The sequence below is a fragment of the Zeus faber genome (assembly GCF_960531495.2).
Source record: "Zeus faber genome assembly, chromosome: 21".
Taxonomy (NCBI): Eukaryota; Metazoa; Chordata; class Actinopteri; order Zeiformes; family Zeidae; genus Zeus; species Zeus faber.
Window position 1 is genome coordinate 18,347,961 of NC_137208.1, and position 19,446 is coordinate 18,367,406.

General features: G+C 46.1%; 1 protein-coding gene across 1 annotated transcript; it reads right to left on the reverse strand.

Annotated features, from left to right (window-relative positions):
* Positions 1-9,884: 9,884 nt before the first annotated feature.
* On the reverse strand, positions 9,885-19,313 carry parpbp (PARP1 binding protein). The gene is made up of 10 exons (XM_080022727.1): positions 19,085-19,313; positions 17,521-17,748; positions 17,277-17,381; positions 16,587-16,757; positions 16,326-16,480; positions 14,925-15,102; positions 14,638-14,819; positions 14,057-14,138; positions 11,061-11,208; positions 9,885-10,422 (listed from the first exon to the last, which is right to left on the reverse strand). Exons 1-10 carry the CDS (start codon positions 19,274-19,276, stop codon positions 10,100-10,102), a joined length of 1,764 nt encoding a protein of 587 aa, XP_079878853.1. The 5' UTR covers positions 19,277-19,313; the 3' UTR covers positions 9,885-10,099.
* Between the last annotated feature and the right edge of the window lie 133 nt (positions 19,314-19,446).

A 19,446-nucleotide genomic window follows, 5' to 3' on the forward strand; every position in this document is an offset into this window, starting at 1 on the left:
TCCTGTTTGACCCCCAAAATTCCACTTAAGATATCAAGAATACCCACCAGGGTATAGTTATATATATATTTATATATAGAATATAAATATGTATGTATACGTTATATATACGTGTATATGAACAGCGCTTTCATTTTCAATGGCAATTAGAGTAAAGTAGAACAAACCAAAAGAACAATGAAGAAAGCTTGATGAAGCAACGTTACGGAATATCCGACTTTGACTCTTCCAACGGGTTCCATTCTGTCAATTGTCCAAAAAAACCAAAACAAAACAAAACAAAACAAACAAAAAAAAACAAAAAAAAAAAAACGGTGATTAAACTTTGGTGAAAATCAAAATGTCATTACAATGTTATTATATAAGTGTGGGATCAGATGTTCCAATCCCGACGTGAACGTGATGAAGGAAAAGTCTTCCGACACCCTGTTCCCGAGAAGATGATTAAATTAAAGCACTGTCACTTACACGGTGCTGGATTGCCTTCTGTAGAAAACAAAACATGTTTAAAATACTGACAAATTGTTCACCATTCCTGCTGAATAAACCACTTGTCAACATCATGGAAAACGAGTTGTGAGTTTTGTGAGACACACACACACACACACACACACACACACACACACACACACACACACACACACACACACACACACACAGACACACAGGGTTTTCAGTCATCATCATTTGGAAGAGTCGTTCCTTATATTATGTGAATTGTTGAAACAGAGGTTTATTGTTAATTCTTTTGGTTTATTGTTCTTTTTTTGGTTTATTATGTATTGCCATTTTTTTCTTGTTCTTTTGTTTCTTTTTAGGTTTAATTTTATTGTTTATGGTTAATTTTATTGTTCATAATATATTGTTAATTTTTCATATATATATATATATTTTAGGTTTATTGTATATTGCCAACACTTCTATTTATTGCACACTGCCAATTTATTGTATTTTTTAGTTAAATCTTGGATATGATATATTGCTAATTTTTTCAATTTTTTTAGTTATTTTATAGGTTCATTGTATAGTGCTATTTTTCACATTTTATTGCATTCTCATTGCATTATTCCTACCCATTGTTCTTTTTCGTATGAGCTGCTGCAACAACGCAATTACCCCCCAGGGACATGAATAAAGAATCCTTCTATGCATCATTTTTTTTTTAACCAATCTATCTATCTATCTATCTATCTATCTATCTATCTATCTATCTATCTATCTATCTATCTATCTATCTATCTATCTATCTATCTATCTATCTATCTATCTATCTATCTATCTATCTATCTATCTATCTATCTATCTATCTATCTATCATCCATCTATCGATATTCCCCAATACCAAACTTTCCTGAATGAGTCGCGCTCCTCCAGAGGCGACACAAACTCGGCGTGAACACATAAACAGCACGGACGAGTCCCAGATCCTATAAGGGATGGGCGACCTTTTGGCGGCGCGCAGGGGCCGTAACTCACGCCGAGGGATCGTCTCGCCGGGGCGACACGACCGAGCGAGAGGCGAACGACAACGTGATACTTTCTAAAAAGCCTGCCGGGTGCCAAAGCAAACACTGCGCTCTGAAGGAGGATGCTCCCCCCGCCCCCCCGCGCGCTTACTGTCAGCACTTTTAGCCGAGCGTATGGCACAACAATAGAAGAAGAAAAAAAAGAAAACCTCCTCGTCGATAAATTAGGGCCGCTGGCGGACGTTCGCCGTTCGTGTCAGGGGAAGCGGGGGGATGAGAAGCAGAATTGCTGGAAATGCCCCGGTTTTGGCCAACGCCGCGTGTTATTTCATCCCTCTCGATGACTAATACAAGGATGAGGATCAATTATCTAAGACCGAGCGGTCCGGTTGCCGTGTGCAAGCTTGCAAGATTTGGAGTTCAAATAAATCATCAGCAGAAAAAAAATAAATAAAAAATCCAAGAAAGCGAGTGCTGCGGGGGGAAGCAACCCCGCGGCAACGGTGGACGAGCGAGCCACAACAAATAGACCAATTATCATGCGAAATCATCTTCGAGCATTAACGTCGGCACACATTACCCACACTCTTTTTGTCGTCGCGTCAAGTTTGCGATAACTAATGAGAGGCTACGCAGCCAGGTGGCGGATTAACGCGACGTCTGAACGAGCCTCGCCGCTCAGAAGGACTTCTGCAGAGAGCAGGAGCCGTTCCCCCAGCGCTCTGCAGCGCAGCCCCGGGGCCGCGGTGCATCTGAGGACACCGTTTTTTTGGAGCTCGCCCTGAAACACAATCTCTCTACACTCTTCAACTCCCTGACTTGTGCGCACACTTGTCTTTTGAATGACCTTGTGGTCTGTTTCACTCCGCGCACCAACTTCGCCGGGCTTTGCTCGCCCCGTGGGTTCGGAGGGGGAGCGGCTCGGAGAGAGACGCCGAGGAGCGGAGGAGTCCTTCAGGAGAGCAGCGGATCTCGATCTTCGAAAAACCAGGGGAATGAATTGGATTCACTCTGATTCACTGTGTTGGCGCAGTGACAACAAGAGAAGGAGAAAGCATTGGAACACATAAAAAATGAAGTTAGTAAGCAAGTAAAAAAAAAAAAAAGCCTATTGGGACCCCGCCCCCCACTCCCCAACCTCCCCACCCCCCAAATTCGGTTGACAGTGGAAATTCACTGAGCCTTGATTATAGCAGGAGAGTGTTGGCTCAGCTGTGCGCTTTAAGAACCCATGATGTCAGAGCCTTATTTTCCTTGGAGAGCTTCTCATCAGCTGCATTGTTCCAGGAAACCAGGGTCTGTTCTCTGGGCAACACACGAAAAAAAAAAAAAAAAAAAAGCCCTGTCCGGCAGTGCCCCCACCCCCCTACCCCACGCATCAAACGCATTAGATCCTCCAACCCGCCGGGAGGTTAGCCACGGGGGAGCATCGTGCACATGGGGGGCTCTAATAATCTCGGGGTCGTGATGCTGTTTTTACATCCTCAACGCTGAGTGAGTTAACTTGGGGGGTGGCGGGGGGGTCACACCAGGCTGCCAATAGTAATACCAGGTGGTCTGAAGAGATTTCTGAAATGACCGGCGATAGACAGGTGACACAGCCGCTGGACAGAATCAAAGAAGTAGCCATCGACTCCATCGTGACCCCTCGCCGACGAGTCGGCTGTGAACCGAGGCCGGCGACGAGCCGCTGTCGCCAGTCCGATGTCCGCGATCCCGACGTGACTACGGCGAATCAGTAAATACATACATGGCGAAGGCGGCCGAAAGAGAATTTTGTAATTTGTTTGTCAAGGGGAACCCATCAGCTCACATCTGGTCTTTGTAAAGGTTATTTAACTCTTGGCTTCTGTGTTCTTCGTTGCAGATCGTAGTAATGTCTTCTGAGAAATCCAGACCGAGGGGGGAAAAAAAAGAAAGAAAAAAAAAAAGTCACTAGAATTACCAGATAAAGACCTTCACCCCATCTGAAGAGTTCAGAAAATGTGTCTATGTGTGTGTGAAAGGGAGAGGGGTGGGGGCGGGTTAGAACAACAGAGCGCGAAGCTCACAAGTTCAGTTGTGCTTCTGCTGGAACGGCCGTGCCCCTGTGGACAAGCTCAGTGCTTCAGTAAAAGTCCTCGCTGGCCAACAAAAATACGCACAAAATAAAGTTGTACTTCATACGGGTCAGCGCTCCACTGTATGGGTCATCCTCATCGAGAGGGCGAGCTGTTCGGGATGCAGTGCAGCAAATCAAACGGCACTACTGGCAGACGCAATGTCGGCTATAAATCACACAGTATACCGTGTACTGGCGACTGAAGTAGACCTGAGCTGAGCCTCTTCTCTTGCCGTGGTTGCTTGGTTGCTCGGTTGCTTGAAATCACTGAACAGGTACTGTGGGCGGAGACGGTTCCGGCGCCCCCGATACACACACTCACCTCCTGCAACGGAAAGGCCAGTCGAAACGGATAACGGATCGTCATCACCTCACCTCATGGGAAATTCTTTGAGGCTCTCTCGCAAAAAAGTGGGCGACCTTTTTTTTTTTCAAACTGAAATTCCCCGCGTTTCGTCTCAAGGTGATGCCGAAGACGGGCAGGGTTCCCGGCTCGAGCCGGACAGAACGTCGAAAGCACACAACGCATACAGGCAATGGCTCGTCTTCCGTGCCTGCATATGGAAATCCCAGGTCTAAGTATTTCTCACTTTATTTTCTCTGAACCTTTCTTCTTTTTCTTGCTCGTTTTGTGCACAGTCTGCCTCGTAGGCGCCCCAGACTCCCTCTCGTTTTGATGAGCTGTCACTTTTCTCTGAAGACCACCCCACGCAAGCCACCCACCCCTGACGCGGAGGTGACACGCGAGATGCCTATTTTCCGGTAACGATCAGCGCACTTGGAAAGAAAACAAGCCATAATGCGATATTACACATTAATTTGGGGATTTTATTCAAAGTTCAATGTTATTATTTTTCTATCTTTTTTTCCCCACCCACCAGCGATACCCTTGCGGACAACCAGTGGTCCGCGGACCACAGTTTGAGAATCGCTGGTGTCGTATGATGGAGATGCGTCCCTATGTCATTCAAAACAAATAACATCTGGTGATGTTAGGATTCAATGAAAAAATGTATTATTCGATTATAATTTGCATATTTGAAGAGATACGTGGTCGGTTTGGCCACCGGCCTTAACGAAAGAGAATTAATCAATAATATTTTTCATATTTAATGACAACTAGCTGTGTGAGGGCCAAAACCCTGAATCAAAGCGACCTTAACATTTTTGACCATTCAACCTAGAGTGGACTTTTCCAACGTTTTAAACACATTTTCTTGTTGTGGGACATTTCGATTGCTTGTCCTGGGTGACTAGAAGTGCAGATTTGAAATGCACGCAGATGTTAGTCATTACATATGCATATATTAACTGTTAAATAACATTCTAATTCTACATTGCTACAATATTATACTATCCTAAATTATTTTGAACAATGTTGGATAGCAGCTGCGCAAGGATTCCATGCCCACTGGTTTGTCTTAAGGGAGTCTCTGTGGCGCAGCTGTTTAGCTGTCAACCTAAAGGGTGGTGATTGAAGCTCGCCAGGGTTTTGCTGGAGTCGTCAACTCCTGAGGGTCAGGAGAGAATTATTTTGTTGAGCAGTACCTGGACCAGGAGGCAACGCCCACTTTTGTGTATAGGGGTTTCTCCGTGGCGCGATTGGCTAGAAGGATGGAGGTTGGAGCCCACCCAGGAATACCACACCTGTGCAATTTGTAAATTATACTGTGGGCTACCACCAGCAAAGCTATTATTGACATGAAATTCATAATAAATATTATATATATTTTTGGTTTATTTTCCGACATTTCCGTAACTGAATGAAACAATAAAGCCGTATTCCGCGCTGCTCCAAGCAAGTGAAAGTCGGAACAAAGCTTTTAAATGAGGCCTTGCAGATCTAATACGAGTTCAGATTCAGCGACTGGATTGCCGATTTCTCGCCCGAAATTTGTTCAGAACAGATTTTAGGAGACTGATGAGGGGAGATCAGTGACAGTTTACAGAGAAATACAACGGAACCTGGAAGTTGAAGCTCAAACCCCATTGGCTCAAAGAACTCGGGACCTTGGGAGGTCGGCTCCTCCCACTTAAACAAGCGCGTCAGGAACACAATGGATTTAGAGGCATGTGACAATGGCTAGAGTGCATAATCTATGCGTTAGTGGTATTTACAGCAAAAAAAACCCCAAAAACTTCAAGGACATGTTTTGGGAACCTCAGAGACTGATATTAACTTGTGTAAAAAATGAGCATAACTGTGACTCGCACAGCTGTTTCTAATTAAATATACTAATATTATTGATTAAATAACATCCTCTCACATGAAGTTTCCGATGCTTGTGGTCTAAGTGAACATGTTTTTTTCATATATTTTGCTGCTGCTGTTATTTTTTTGGATGAAAGTGCATTTCATGGAGTGAAGGTCTGCAGGGGGTCCGCTGTTTTCAGTCCAGGCTCTACCGCCCTGGTTTTACTGTGTGTGTGTTATGGTTCACCAGCTGATTCCACCCCGCGTCTGGCTGCGTAAACGTTATGGACGACACGCGGAGTCACGGCTGGTGACCAGTGACTGAACACAGCAATATTATGATTGTTATTATATTATGATATTATTTTTCTATTAGTCTATTTTATTTTGCTTTCTTTTTTTTACCCCACACGGACCACCTGCCGTACCCTCACAAGTGGTCCAAGGAGCACAGTTCGAGAGGCGCTGGTGTAATATGATGGCACTGTCATTCAAAACAGATAACATCCGGTGAGGATTGAACGAAAAAAGGATTACAATTTGAATATTTGAAGAGATACGTGGCCCCCAGTCAAAGCGGCATTAGCGAAAGAGAATATTAGTTGATTCGTAATATTTGCAGATTTAACGCCAAATGGCAAATGGGAGTTAGAAAACCCTGTGGACCACGGTTTGGGAACCGCTGCACACCTGCAGGACTAGAGATGTGGCTGTTTCTCCCGTAGGTGACCAGTAGATATGGGGCAGCTCTTCAAGCACCGCGCCTTGGGATTCATCATCCACCAAGGTTGGATGAACATGCAGGCCCACGCTCTACATCAGCCAGCTAGTTGCCGTCCTCGTTCTTCAGGAAAGAACACCTCCATAAGTGCTATCAATGCACTGGGTGCGCAGAATCCTGTGCTTATGATAAAACCTTCCTTATTTTGAAGGCACCATTCCCCCTCCTTTAAAAGACAAAGCAGAGGCTTTGGCCCTTGTCTCAGAGGTCAAGGCACTTACAGATAAGCCTGTGATAACATCAGCGCCCTTTGATGCAGCCACAGGGCTCTTATTCCGCCTATTTCTTGGTGCCAAAAAGTAATGACAGATTGATGGATGAATCCCCGATTCCACTTTTTCAAAAGGTTTTTTTTCCGCATTTGAATCTACTTTGATATTTGGCTGATTGGCGTATGGACGAGGCGGCAAGTCAGACGTCATACACAGTTGCCGTGCTGGTCCAGATGAAAAAGTCAGACCCGGCCTTAATCACGGATAAGAGCTGCCTTATCATCTCAAGGTCTAGACTCTGACTCCGGAGTTTTCCAATCGAGAGATTTGACCAGTTTGCGGACGGCGAGAAGATTATTGTCGAGCAGGCTGCTCATGCCTGATGGCTGCAGCTGTTCAGGTCACACCCTCTCGCTTCTCTGAGTCTATGCCGTCAGTAAGTCCTGATTCGGTAAGTTTCGACCAAAGCTACAGACCCCTCGGAGATGGGCCGGGGCTAGCAATCTGGAAGGGGCATCCGACTTCAAGAGATCTAGATGGCCAGATGGACGGGGTTTCATGTCAATCGCCGCGAGATACAGTATGCCATGACCTTTATCACTTTCTTCTTCTCATCTCATGTCCATGTCCCTTGCCCACTGGTTGGTAATAACAGTACAACAGTTAAGGGTGGAACCCAGCCACTGGTTTAACCACCTCCACGGCCTTCTTAGGTGCATTATGTGTCATAAGGATATGACCCCAATGCATTCCGCAGATGACTTCATTTACTACACCCTTGACCCGTACAGTCTCGTGTTGACTGATGAAATAGAACTGAATAAAATAATATGAAAATAGAATGAACAGATTGAAAAAGCCAGAGTCTCAGACCAGGTGTCTGAGAGTCAATACCAGTCGTTCATGTCCCCTGTCTACATTTCTGGCGTATGGTTCCTGCGATTTCAATAAGCTAAGCCCTCATCCCCTTTCCTTGAAGCTGGTATTGAAGATGCCCGGCAGAGGTTTTGCGAACAACGCTCCTGGAGATTATTTGTAAACCTGCTCCTGTTCGATGCTCAGGGACCACTAAGTGGACAACAGAGGATGATTCATCACACTCAAATTTAAACATTTTTTCATTATCCAAATGTTATTTCCTTCTCCAACACAACCCCTAGTGTGACCGACGTCATCAGCGCCGTCATCGACGTTATCCTGACTTCCCCCACCAGGGGATCAATAAGGTGGTCAGTCTTTCGTCAGAGGTTCTGGATTTGTCATGTTTTTATTTGAGCGCGAATGACCGTTGGTGGAACTGCTTCCATTCATGAAGCAGGGGTCATCACCGGATGCTTTAAGCTCCGCTCCATTGATGCTATTCAGAGACGACACCCCGCCGTGGCTGTTTATTTTATGACTTTGATAGCCCGGCAGACTGTGGTGTGGAGAAGATTAAAGCCTGCGGTGCCGCTACTCTCATTCATATGATCACACCCTCTTGTAAAAGGAGTAATTAGGCTATTCAACTTCTTCCTTCCTTGCTTGCCAAATCTGCTGTGACTTATTGAGTGACCTTTCTTTCTTTCGGATTGACACTTGGCTGGAGGAGATTTTATATCTTATTACTTTATCTAAACCAAGTTGTTTGAGGAGTCACACGTCGCCAAAACGTATCAGTATAAAAGAAGGCAGACAGAACAGCGACGGGCAAAGAAAACTCAAGGCGAGTTCGGCACAACACCGTAGGTCTGAACAGCCTGGACATCATGACATCCCTGCTCCCTTTCCTGTTCACTCTGCTGCTTTTCTCTCAGTTCAGCGGGCACTTTGTCACCTTGGCCATGTCTGAGGACAACTCCTACCACGTCAGGGCAGACCAGGAGAGCCTGAGCGGGCGGCTGGACGATGACCTAGCCGAGCCTGCCTCTTTCGGGAGAAGCTTTGTTCAGGGCAACAAAGTCGGCGATGAAGACTTGAAGCGTAAGATCATCATTGTCTCGGTGAGTGTCATGACGCCAGTATCAATGTCTCCGTTTCCATTTTTTTTTCCTCCAAAAGGCACAATAATGTGGCAAATATAATTTTTGATGTTGATTTTGAGATTGTGTTAAAACAGGCAAATCAGTGTGACCGTTTTTTGTGAACATTCTGTCTCTGGAAATATTTTAACATATTAAACTGAGAATATCACAAACCATCTTTATCCTGGAAGTATACATGATGAATATGGCCCTTTAAACTTTAGATGTCCGCTCATGTTCCTTCAGCCCTTTTGGGAAGATAAGTGAGTGTATCTAGCAGCATTCTCAGCTCACTATCATGAGCACAGCTGCCTTTACAGTCTAATTGAGCCATTGCGCTCTTTTTTGGGTGAGGATTAATGGATAATCTTATTTTTCGCTTATGTAGGTATGCCTCACATGCTCAGGTGTGTCAAAGCAAGAGAAAAAGTCATTGTTCTATCATGAAATTTCATATGGCTCCTTTTCCATATTAGGGATATACTCCCAAGACTGAATCTCAGCCCGTTATCGAGCTGATATCCGACACTCCGTCCATCTTGAGATGGCAGATTGCTACCCATTCAGTTTACCAGCGCTCATATTCTGCAACCGAGCTCTATGTGCGGCCATTTCTGGTATCTCGGAGGCGTCCCGCTAAACCCGAACGCAATATCACCAATCAATAACTGCTTGACAGGACACAAGGCTGCAAGGACGCAGGACAGGTGGCTTCAGTCCAGCCTTTGCCCAAGGCCTAAATCTACTGATGGCGGAAGGGGCAGACCCCGTACCTGGTGTCCTCGGCCTAAAACTTGAACGCAGAGAGACCGACGTCGACAGTGAGTATCCAAGATAATTGTGTAAGTATTAACGACCGGGTGCCTGACATCATTCATTTGGATATTCTCTTTTCTGTACTTCTAGTGCGTCGGTGTATGATCGGCAGAATCTACCGGCCCTGCTGGGAAACTCAAGGTTGATCGCCGCGATGCCACACTGGCACCGCCTCAACCTGCTGTAAATTCACTCCCTTGTGTGTTAAAACCAAAATGTATGAAATGTAGATGACCACAAATGTGTAAAATACAAAATAAATGTTTATTAAAATGAAAAGTCTGCAAAACACAGTATATTACAGAGTAAACTTGATTTCAGAACTGCAAAAGTTCAAGATTAAAGTCAGAGCATTCGTCTGTAAAAAGAAGAAGAATTTAAGAAAGGAGATTTAAAGACGACAAGACTGACATTCTGATAATCAGTCACCAGACAAAACCGCCGCCTACGGTTTTGAGGGACAGTTCACATCAGCCACCAGATAGGTGTATCTGTCATTCATGATCTTGCACTTAAAGTGTCCCAGCTACACTCTGAAGAAGCTGGTCAGCTTGCCCTGGCCCGCAATGAGCTTCTTCTTGCTCGGGGCCTTGGGGATGTTCCTGACCGCCATTTTCCCAGGGACGCCGGCAGTCGACTTCTTTGGCGGAGGCTGGTTCTCCGATCCGCCATGTGAGCAGTCGTCCGCTTGCTTCCTCTTACTGGCCTTGCCACGCGGCGGAGCGCCCATCTTCCCGCTGCTCCGGCTCGCTTCCCCTTTCTGGGCATTTCCACATCTTGGCTCGAGAGCAGCCCCCCGCTGGGAGCCGATCCGCTCGGTCATGTGAGACTCTGTAGCATTACCTTCCGCTGGTAAAAGGAGGAAGTAATATAAAGCTTAGACAAAAATAAAAAAAAATAAAAAGATATATGTTTGGGTTTCAACAAAGTCCGAAAGAGAGAGTGAGGAAAGGGAGAGGAAAACGGCTGTGATAAAATTGCTGACGTTAACCCGGCCTGAATGTTTATTCTACCAAGATGAAATTGAACATTTATCATGTAACCTGATGGACCCGAGCCGGAATTCCCACAGACAGAAAAGAGCTGGGATTTTGTGTGTGTGTGTGTGTGTGTGTGTGTGTGTGTGTGTGTGTGTGAGAGTGTGTGAGAGAGAGAGAAAGAGAGGGAGTGTGTGTGGGATTTTTTTTTAACTACAGATGTGGGGGTGAACAGGTTTTATAGCGGGGTGGGGGTGGGGGGTGGGGGGTGGGGGAATCATTCAATGGTTGATGGTGAATACCAGTCCCTGCGCTGGGACTTGGCAGGGTTCAAGGCCGGGGCTGGGAAGGTGGGACTGGGGCCCGGGCCCAGTTGTGTGGCGTCAGAGGGAATAGAAACCGGTTCCAGCTAAAAGAAGGAGAAGCGCTGGGCGGGCAGGGAGCGTGCATGCTGCAGGAGTTCAGCAGCGAACATAAAGATGAGACGGGCCGCAAACGCAGAAGCGGTACCTGGGTCCGGCAGGATGCGCTTGGGGGCTGGGTGCACGCAGGTGGGGAGCTGGCTGCTGCTCGGGAAGTCCAGCACGCGGTTCAGCGGTAGCACATCCCCGTCGCCGTAAGTGCAGGCGAACTGGGACCGAATGACACGATCTCTGACCTGGGGGAGAAAATGCAAATGTTGCAATTGCCCGAGCGTGAAAAGGGATAAAATGGGTTCTCAGCTATAAAACAGCTATGTTTCTGAATCACAAAAACGAGTGTGGCAGCTCATTATTTTTTTTATGGCAGCTCAGAGAGAAATAAATAAAATAAAATCATGACATCAGCGGACCTCAATCCCAGCCCTCAGGCTTCACAGATCTGCAGCTTTGAGCCACTGTTTGATCTCTGCCTGGTCAGGATTACTAGAATCCAAAAGGATTTTGCCCTTCGGGCTACTGGGCCACAGCAGGGAAGAGAAATCCGAGGGAAGGAAAGAAAAAAAAACCAAAACAAAAAAAAAAACAATAAAGAAATAACACCGCGTACCAAGCCGGGTGTGTCCCTAAAGCACAAAGGGATCAAAGTCAGGGGAAGATGTTCTTTTTGGAAAAGAATAAGTAAAACAACAGCAACGCTAACATCAGTAACAGAGCTTTGCACGGTTAACAAAAAAAAAAAAAAGTATCTGGCACAGCCCGGAAACAATCCGAGGGGTTGGGAGAGTGAGTACGGCCGAGAACATCTAATCTGATTATTGCAGGTGGAGCCCGACGTGGCACCATGCGGACAGGAGGCCCCCGCGTCCCGAAATAACCCCGGCGCACGCACGCTGCACCGGCTGCCGATAGCGCCCAGAGCAGGTGCAAACACTTTGGGACTGGGGGACACACACACACACACACACACACACACACACACACACACACACACACACACACACACACACACACACACACACACACACACACACACACACACACACACACACACACACACACACACACACACACACACACACACACACCAAATTGAGACGTTGCCTTGTCCATAAAACTTCTTATTCCTCGGCAAAGTGATGATCTGCACTGCAGAGCCTGACAGGGATCTGTAACATGGTGCGATTTGTCTCAGCGTGTTGTGCACGCGGCGTTTCAGAGGGAAACACGATACCGGGGAAGGCGGACGCCGTCCAATTTCAGCGTGTGCCAGTTGACATCATCGCATGATGAAACGGTTGGAGGGGTCTGGGATTAAGTCATTGTGCAGACAACAGGAAACAATAACCTTTCCAGCCCCCCTCCCCTCCCCGCGCCCCGTACTGGTGGAGGTACACGACTGATATGGCGTCTTCAAAGTGAAATTGATGCGGAGAGCTTCCGCTCGCAAGAGTTCAGGAAGCGGAGAGCTGCCCGGGGACCATTACGCCGCACTCACACAGGAAGGCAACCAGATTGTGGGAAGCTAGAATGACATCTGCTAGCTCCATCAAATAAATAAAGAAAGAAATGAATAAAAAAAATTAAAAAAACGTCCACTCAATGTGTTTAGCATGCATATACTGTATTGAAGGGGGTTCACGCAGTTTAATTCATGTTCAAAGTTAACGCCTATCCAACACTGCCGTTGTTTGTACTCCGTCCCATGAGTCAGCAGCTGCAGCTCTACATAGAGAATATATTATAGCGGCACCGCATGTGGGAGTGGGCTCCTCGCCAATCCCAACGTCGACTGCAGAATCAAGTGATATGGGGGCTTGAATTCTCACTTCGCCGAACGTAGAAACGCATTTGTGGGACTTTAAGTTGTCAGTTGGCCCCAAAAATCTCTTAAGAGTTGATCATCAAATTGCTAAATTAATCTTAAAGTCTGTGTAAAGTGAATTCAGTGATTTATCAACACATTATACATGTTAGAAAGTCACTGGTGAAAACATGTTTAAAAGACAAACGAACGATGTAGTACTGAATCGTGGAGCTAGACCATTAAACCGTTTCTCAACATTTTTGTGGTCGTCCATTTATTTTGGGCGTGGCTCAATCATGATTTAATGACGCACTGCAGTTATACTTAGCGTGGCCCCGCCCCCAACACTATATAAACACCGGGTCGGAATCTGAGCATCAGTGGTGAAAGGAATAAACGCCTGGAGTAAAAGGATTCTTCAGTGGACACGCCCCCACGATTTTAAAACATTTTATATACTTGCCAATTTTTTTTAAATTATTCAAATTAGGCTGGGTGGTCAATAACATCTTTCTGTGGTGTGACAAACTCAGAACACAACTTTATTTTCACTTTACAGCGACTTTAATACGTTCAAGCTTGACTGTAGATCACCAGCCGTCGTTTCTACCTGCCATCAATCAATATGGAATCTGAGCGGCTCAAAATCAGCCAACCGCTTTGAACTGAAATGGGATGAGTGCTTAGGAACACCAGGAAAAGCTAAGCCAATAGCGCAAGTACAGCCAGATAACAACTGTCTCCAAAATTCCTGGTTGTGTACTCTCCAAGTAAAAAAAAAAAAAAAAAAAAAAAAGCACAGAGGGCACAGTTGTAAACCAAAAAAGTACAACATGGCTGATTCTATGATTTAATGTCCATCTTAAAAAACACAATACCAACACCAATATACTAATGATATAGAATTAAGCTTTTAAAAAGGTCAGATCTGGGAAAACATGAAAAAAAAGAAAAAAGAGGTGGGGGCAAGGGATCCATTCAAGAGAAAAACTTGTCATTCGGAGGTTGTGGGTTAGAATCCCCCATAGATATGTAGTTTTATACTATGGTTTTTCAAACAACACCCTAAAACCAACACTCGGAGCTTAAACACAGCTGTGAAAACGGGAACGGTGGAAGCCCGGTTACGTTGAGAGCTTCAGCTAAGCAAATAAATAATATACCACCGCAGAGAAATTACAGGATGTAAAGACATTATTCCCAATGTTTGTACATCTGATTCGATTTGAACCGAGCCGATGGTTTGGATTTGGCCTCTCGGATGAAGGGGCCCACGTTACCTTGGGTTTGAGCAGGTCTTGCCGACTCTGGACTCTGTTCTTGAGGGGTTCTGGTGAACCTCCGGTGGCCACTTCGGGAGATCTGGAGACGGAACCGCTCTTAATACCAAAGCAAAATAGCAAAAGTAACACTGAAGAACTGGTCGAGGGCTGAACGTTCAAACCAGACGAGGAGTGGGTTGGTTGGTGGCGCTGTTTTCTGCAAACACGTCAGCACTAGCGATGAAGGGTTTGGCTCTTTTCTTTTCGAGATTTGGTAAATGCCGAGCGGCTCGGTTAAATGACTTGCTTCCTTCCTTAGGCTCAGCTATGCGCTGTGAATCGAAAACCTCACGAGAATCCTTCGATTCTGTCTGATATACTTCTGTTTGTGGAATGCAAAGTGTACATCGGTCACATTCAACACGAATTACGCCGAATGCCTTGGCCGCCTGCATGCCTGGCTGCAGTGAGTGAGTAGCGAACGAGGCGACAACAAAACAGACTAACCTTTTCGCCAGAGTGACTCCTGACTCATCTGAAAGAACTGTTGGCAACCGGCGAACGGCGTCTGCCGTCACTAGTCAGCACAGAGAACCAACCTGAACAGGGTCAGCACGCAGCTTCCTTCCTCTCCACCGAGGACGGGTTGATCCTCGGACAGGAGGTCAGCCTTGTTGCGGCAGGGAGGAGCCAAGGCTTCCTCGTCCAGCAACGCCGTCAACACTTTGACAGTCTCCCGCCCGCCGTAGGCCGTGGCGTGATTGATGACATGTGCTCTGGGCTGGGAATGACAAATGCCGTCGACAGCGCGCTGTCAGTTCGCAAAAATGGCACAAAGAAATTATGTGAAAAGTTCAGGAAATCCAAAAGTAAAGTAGGACGTTACCCTGGCAGGACTTATACCCGTTCCGCTCGCTGAGCACTTCTGGCTCTGGTGGAGCTGTGAAATCCTCTCCTTAAGGTGCTTTGCCGTCTCTCCGGCGGCGGCGTACACGGCGTCCCCGCTGCTGTGACCCTTCACCAGCACTGCCCGGATGGTGCTCACCAGCTTGGCTCCGCAAGCACTGAGCAGCAAACACAACGAGCGTTTAACGGTTATTTCCTCACTATATGCACTGAGCACAGCGTGACTCTCACTTCCCACCATTTGCAATGAAGATAATCCAATAACATCTAAAAAGCCTAATTTAGAATAATAACATGTTTTCAGGGTTCCCCCCCAACAGGGCAACACCCCATAGCCCGAAAAAGCCATGATAAATGTCTAAATCAAAAAATAGGAGGATTTTGTTACAGCACTCTGTAGCAAACTGATGTATCTAACCAAACATGAGCTGATGTTACAATGAGGTTTGCTGGCAGTTTGGCAAAAGTGAAGGCCACACTAAGGCAACATAGTGGCAGTGCCCACTTCTATAAATATATGAAATCTTTGCCCTGACCACTATGTCCACTGTCTCTCTCCAAACAAAGATTCTGTTATCTGTTAAACATTTCCCTATCGTGTACCATCAGAAATACAACCGGAGTGTTGCAGATGCTTCCAAACAACTAGTCACTGTCTTGTAATGGTACAAGTTCAGCCATCGCGGTGTTGAGTATTGTACATAATATAAAGACAAAAGGTGTAAACGCAGGGTAGTGAGGTGGAGGGACAGCAGCCCAGCCCTGTCTGACGGCTCAGTAAAAAAAAAAAAAAAATTAAATTAAAAAAAATCATCACAGAGGGGAGACTTGTGATCAGACATGGCAGGAGCTGAGGGTCCAACGGTACACAAAAGATCCAATATGACCGTATGTATGTGACAAATAATCTCTTGAACGTCAACTTGAACATTTCAAATTCAGGTCCTACTTTATTACCTCATCTTTAGACCTCTAAACCGCTGCGGTTGCGTTGCCAGAGGCGGGACGAGGAACATCCCAAACAATCAGTCATAGTGTGTGGGGCTGATAATTAATCTATCTAACAGATGAAAGAGAGGAGCAACTACTGAACATTCACATGAAAACAAAAAAGGAGCTTTGATGTCACACGGAGAACCATGCTTTAGCAATCCAAATGTTATCACAGTGAACCCAGCTTGAAAGTCATTAGGGAGATTCAGGGGATATCCATTCCGATACGACGGATGGGATTCGATGTCAGATCGAAAAAGTATCTGCTGGAGATCTGGAATAAATACATGGCCGTGCGTCAGCGGCTTCCCCAGATTTTGATCCGATTCATTCATTCATTCATTCATTCATTCATTGCCAGGAAGACGTGGGCTCAACAGAGGCGTACCTGGGGTCGGGGATGTCTCCCAGCGTCTCCTCCAGGTTGTCTATGAACTGGACAAAGTCCGAGAGGCCCTTGACGTGTTTCCTCAAAGGGTCGGAATCGGCCGGCGCGTAGCCCTTCCCGCCGAGCTGGATGGCCCTGACGAAAGACGTTGCGGCCTAGGAGAGAGAGAGAGAGAGAGAGAGAGGGGGGGGGGAGGGAAACCCGGTGAGTGGTTAAAAGGCACCAGGGGAGACCCCGTGCAAGGTTTTGAAAAGCCCTCACCATGAAGAGCGAGGTGTTGGCGTTGCGGGCGGCGTGCTTCAGGTCGGTGAAAGCAGTCCGTCCCAGCGCTCGCCCGGGCACATCGAGGACGCGTGCCAGGGCCAGGTCATTTTTGCCGTTGACAAGCAAATCCAAATAAGAGACGAAAACCCTCCTCACCTCCATTTTTATCTATATATAAAAAAAATTAAAAAAAAAGAGGAATCAGCTTAACAGGCAAAACAGGATCACTGGACAGCTGTGCTTGGCAGCTGGGGGGAGGGTTTCACATAAATTTCACAACCCAAACTAAGAATGCGGTAGCGAATCGCTTGGAAGCGCCAGTAAATCAGCGCATAGCGGAGAGTGAGCAGCGAGCGGAAAAAGCGTCACCGAAGCACTTGTTCAGCACCGCGTTGCGTTGTGCGTTCAAACATCTGCGAGGTAATTAAATTCACATTGCGCCCTTAAATCTAGGCGATTTGATTTAGAGTTCCTGTTAATAAGTACGGGGTGGACCGAAAAGTGGAACAAACTGCACCGATACATTTGCGCCAGCGGGGAGAAAAGGAAAGAGAAAGAAAATAAAAAAGAAATTATACGAGGGGAGAGAGGACGAAGCGGAGGGAAGCAGTAACTTGAGGTCAATTACGGAATAATTGACACTTTTTTTACGACTGTATTAAATACTGGAAAGCGGAGGGGTCTTACCTGCACGCTATCGGGCCCGCGCTCGCCGGACGGAGTCGAGGGACCCAAGGGGCTCGTCACCTCCGAGGCCTCCGTGTGACCCGACAGAAATTCAAACAGCTGGACCTTGACAAAAGGAACAAAACAGACAGATATAAAGCGACCGGCCAATTCTCCTATTAAGACCTGTGGGACCTTGAGCGACCCGATCGGATCGGATCAGGAGTTCCGGTGACGATTCCGGTTTGGCTCGGGTCCGGCTCACCGGGGTCACGATCTCCTCGGCGTCGGCCCTCGGCCGCCGGGACGCGGTGTAGACATCCACCAGGTCCACGGTGTTGGAGGAGCTCAAGAAGGACTGGTACATCTGCAGGACGCGGTCGTAGTCCTCCAGACACGGTGAGTGGCGGAGAGGCAGGTGGAGTTTGTCCAGCAGGAGGCGTTTCCAGGCCAGCAGGACGTCGCTCAGAGCCACATGGGACTCGCCGGTCCTCTGTCACGGGGAAGAGAGAAATCCCATAAAGTGGCAGGGACGTTGAGAATGTTGAGAAATGTTCCATCACTGGAACCCCAGCGCTGAACTTTGTGGTTCTCCTCTTGTCATAAGTTTTAAACAAGGTCGTACAAGGTTCACTGGTTTTCTCGGGGTAAAGATGGTTTAGTTTAGCGCCTCCATCACTTAAATTGAAACAACGTTTTCATTCAGTACTGGCACTAGCGTTTTGTTAGCCTTTTGTGGCCATCAGCAGGGTTCATTCTGGCATTAAAAAATGAAATGAAGGACTCCAGTACTTTTTTAAGCACTATTTTTCTTTTTCAAGGACACAAAAATACGAATATAATCAATATACAATTTGATTTTTATTAATTAAAATAATCTTAGTCTCATTGTATATTTATATCTATACATAAATTAATCACATAGTTATCTACAGTCATTTGGCAAATTGCATTGATTTTTTATTTTCTGATTCTATTTTATAAATATTTCCTCTCAGACTTAAGCTTTCTGTAATGCAAATCGTTTGTAGACATGCAGCAATTATCACCACGACAAATTCCTAGTACATGTAAATGCTTCTGGCGAAATAAAGTCATTCTGATATACTGTGTCTCTTTCCAACCACGCTGGGATAAATTAATAAAAATGTCCCTGGCATCATCTGTCATAAAAGCCATTGTGGAATATGTTTTATTACATCACGATTTGAATAACAAAACTGGGGGGGTTTCAATGCCTTTTCAAGCACTTCAGCACAAAAGGGGCCATTTTCAAGGCGTTCAAGGCCTTACATTTCTGGGGATGAAATTCAAGCACCTCAATGACCGAGTAAGAACCCTGCAGTCACTTTATCTACTATTTTAGAAACTTTATTGGATAAACATCTACTTGTCTCCATATATTTTAGTGCTGCAAAAAAAGAGTAAATAAATAAGGGAAATAAGGTTGTATCCGATCCAGTGTATGGAACAAGTGCAATGTATTGTCATAGTATTGTAATAACTTTTGTAGTAATTTTGCCTGTATCATTGTATACATTTATGTCCACCCTGTACAGAATATCCATCTATATTCCTATTTATATAGGAGCAGCCAATACTAGCAACCATACTGCCAGTCAACCCCTGTATGTACTATAGCCATAAAACAACGAGTATATACTGTATATTGTGTTTTTCGCTGTTGTTGTTTGTACACCAATGAACAGATGCTGATGACAACAGACCTCGGCTCGCGGTTTTAAGCAGCAACTTATTTCTGACGGCGTCGTGAGACGTCCGACACTTGAACAGAGGCACCCGGCCGTCTCTATCATCCATTCAGTTACCTGTTTATTAACCTCTGCCATAGCCAGCCGGAGAACCATCAGCATGCTATCAGCGCCATGGACCGTGGCTCTCGCAGAGTGCGCGACACTGTGGCACTCTCGCCTGAAGGTTTTCGTCATGGTCTTCAGGCCGTCTTCCAAGGCCATGGCCGCTGTAACTGCCGGTGACGAGTCTCTTAAATCGGTGGACATTACATTTATCTATGACATCTCTATTGTAACACATCAAACCTTATAGATACGAGGCGCTCGGTCGCGACACCGCATCAGAGGACGCGCGTCCAACGAAGCGGCGGCAGCAGCTGTTCCGAAATTTTAAAAAGTTAAAACCGCACCGCGCCGGCCAATCAGCTGAGTCTAAA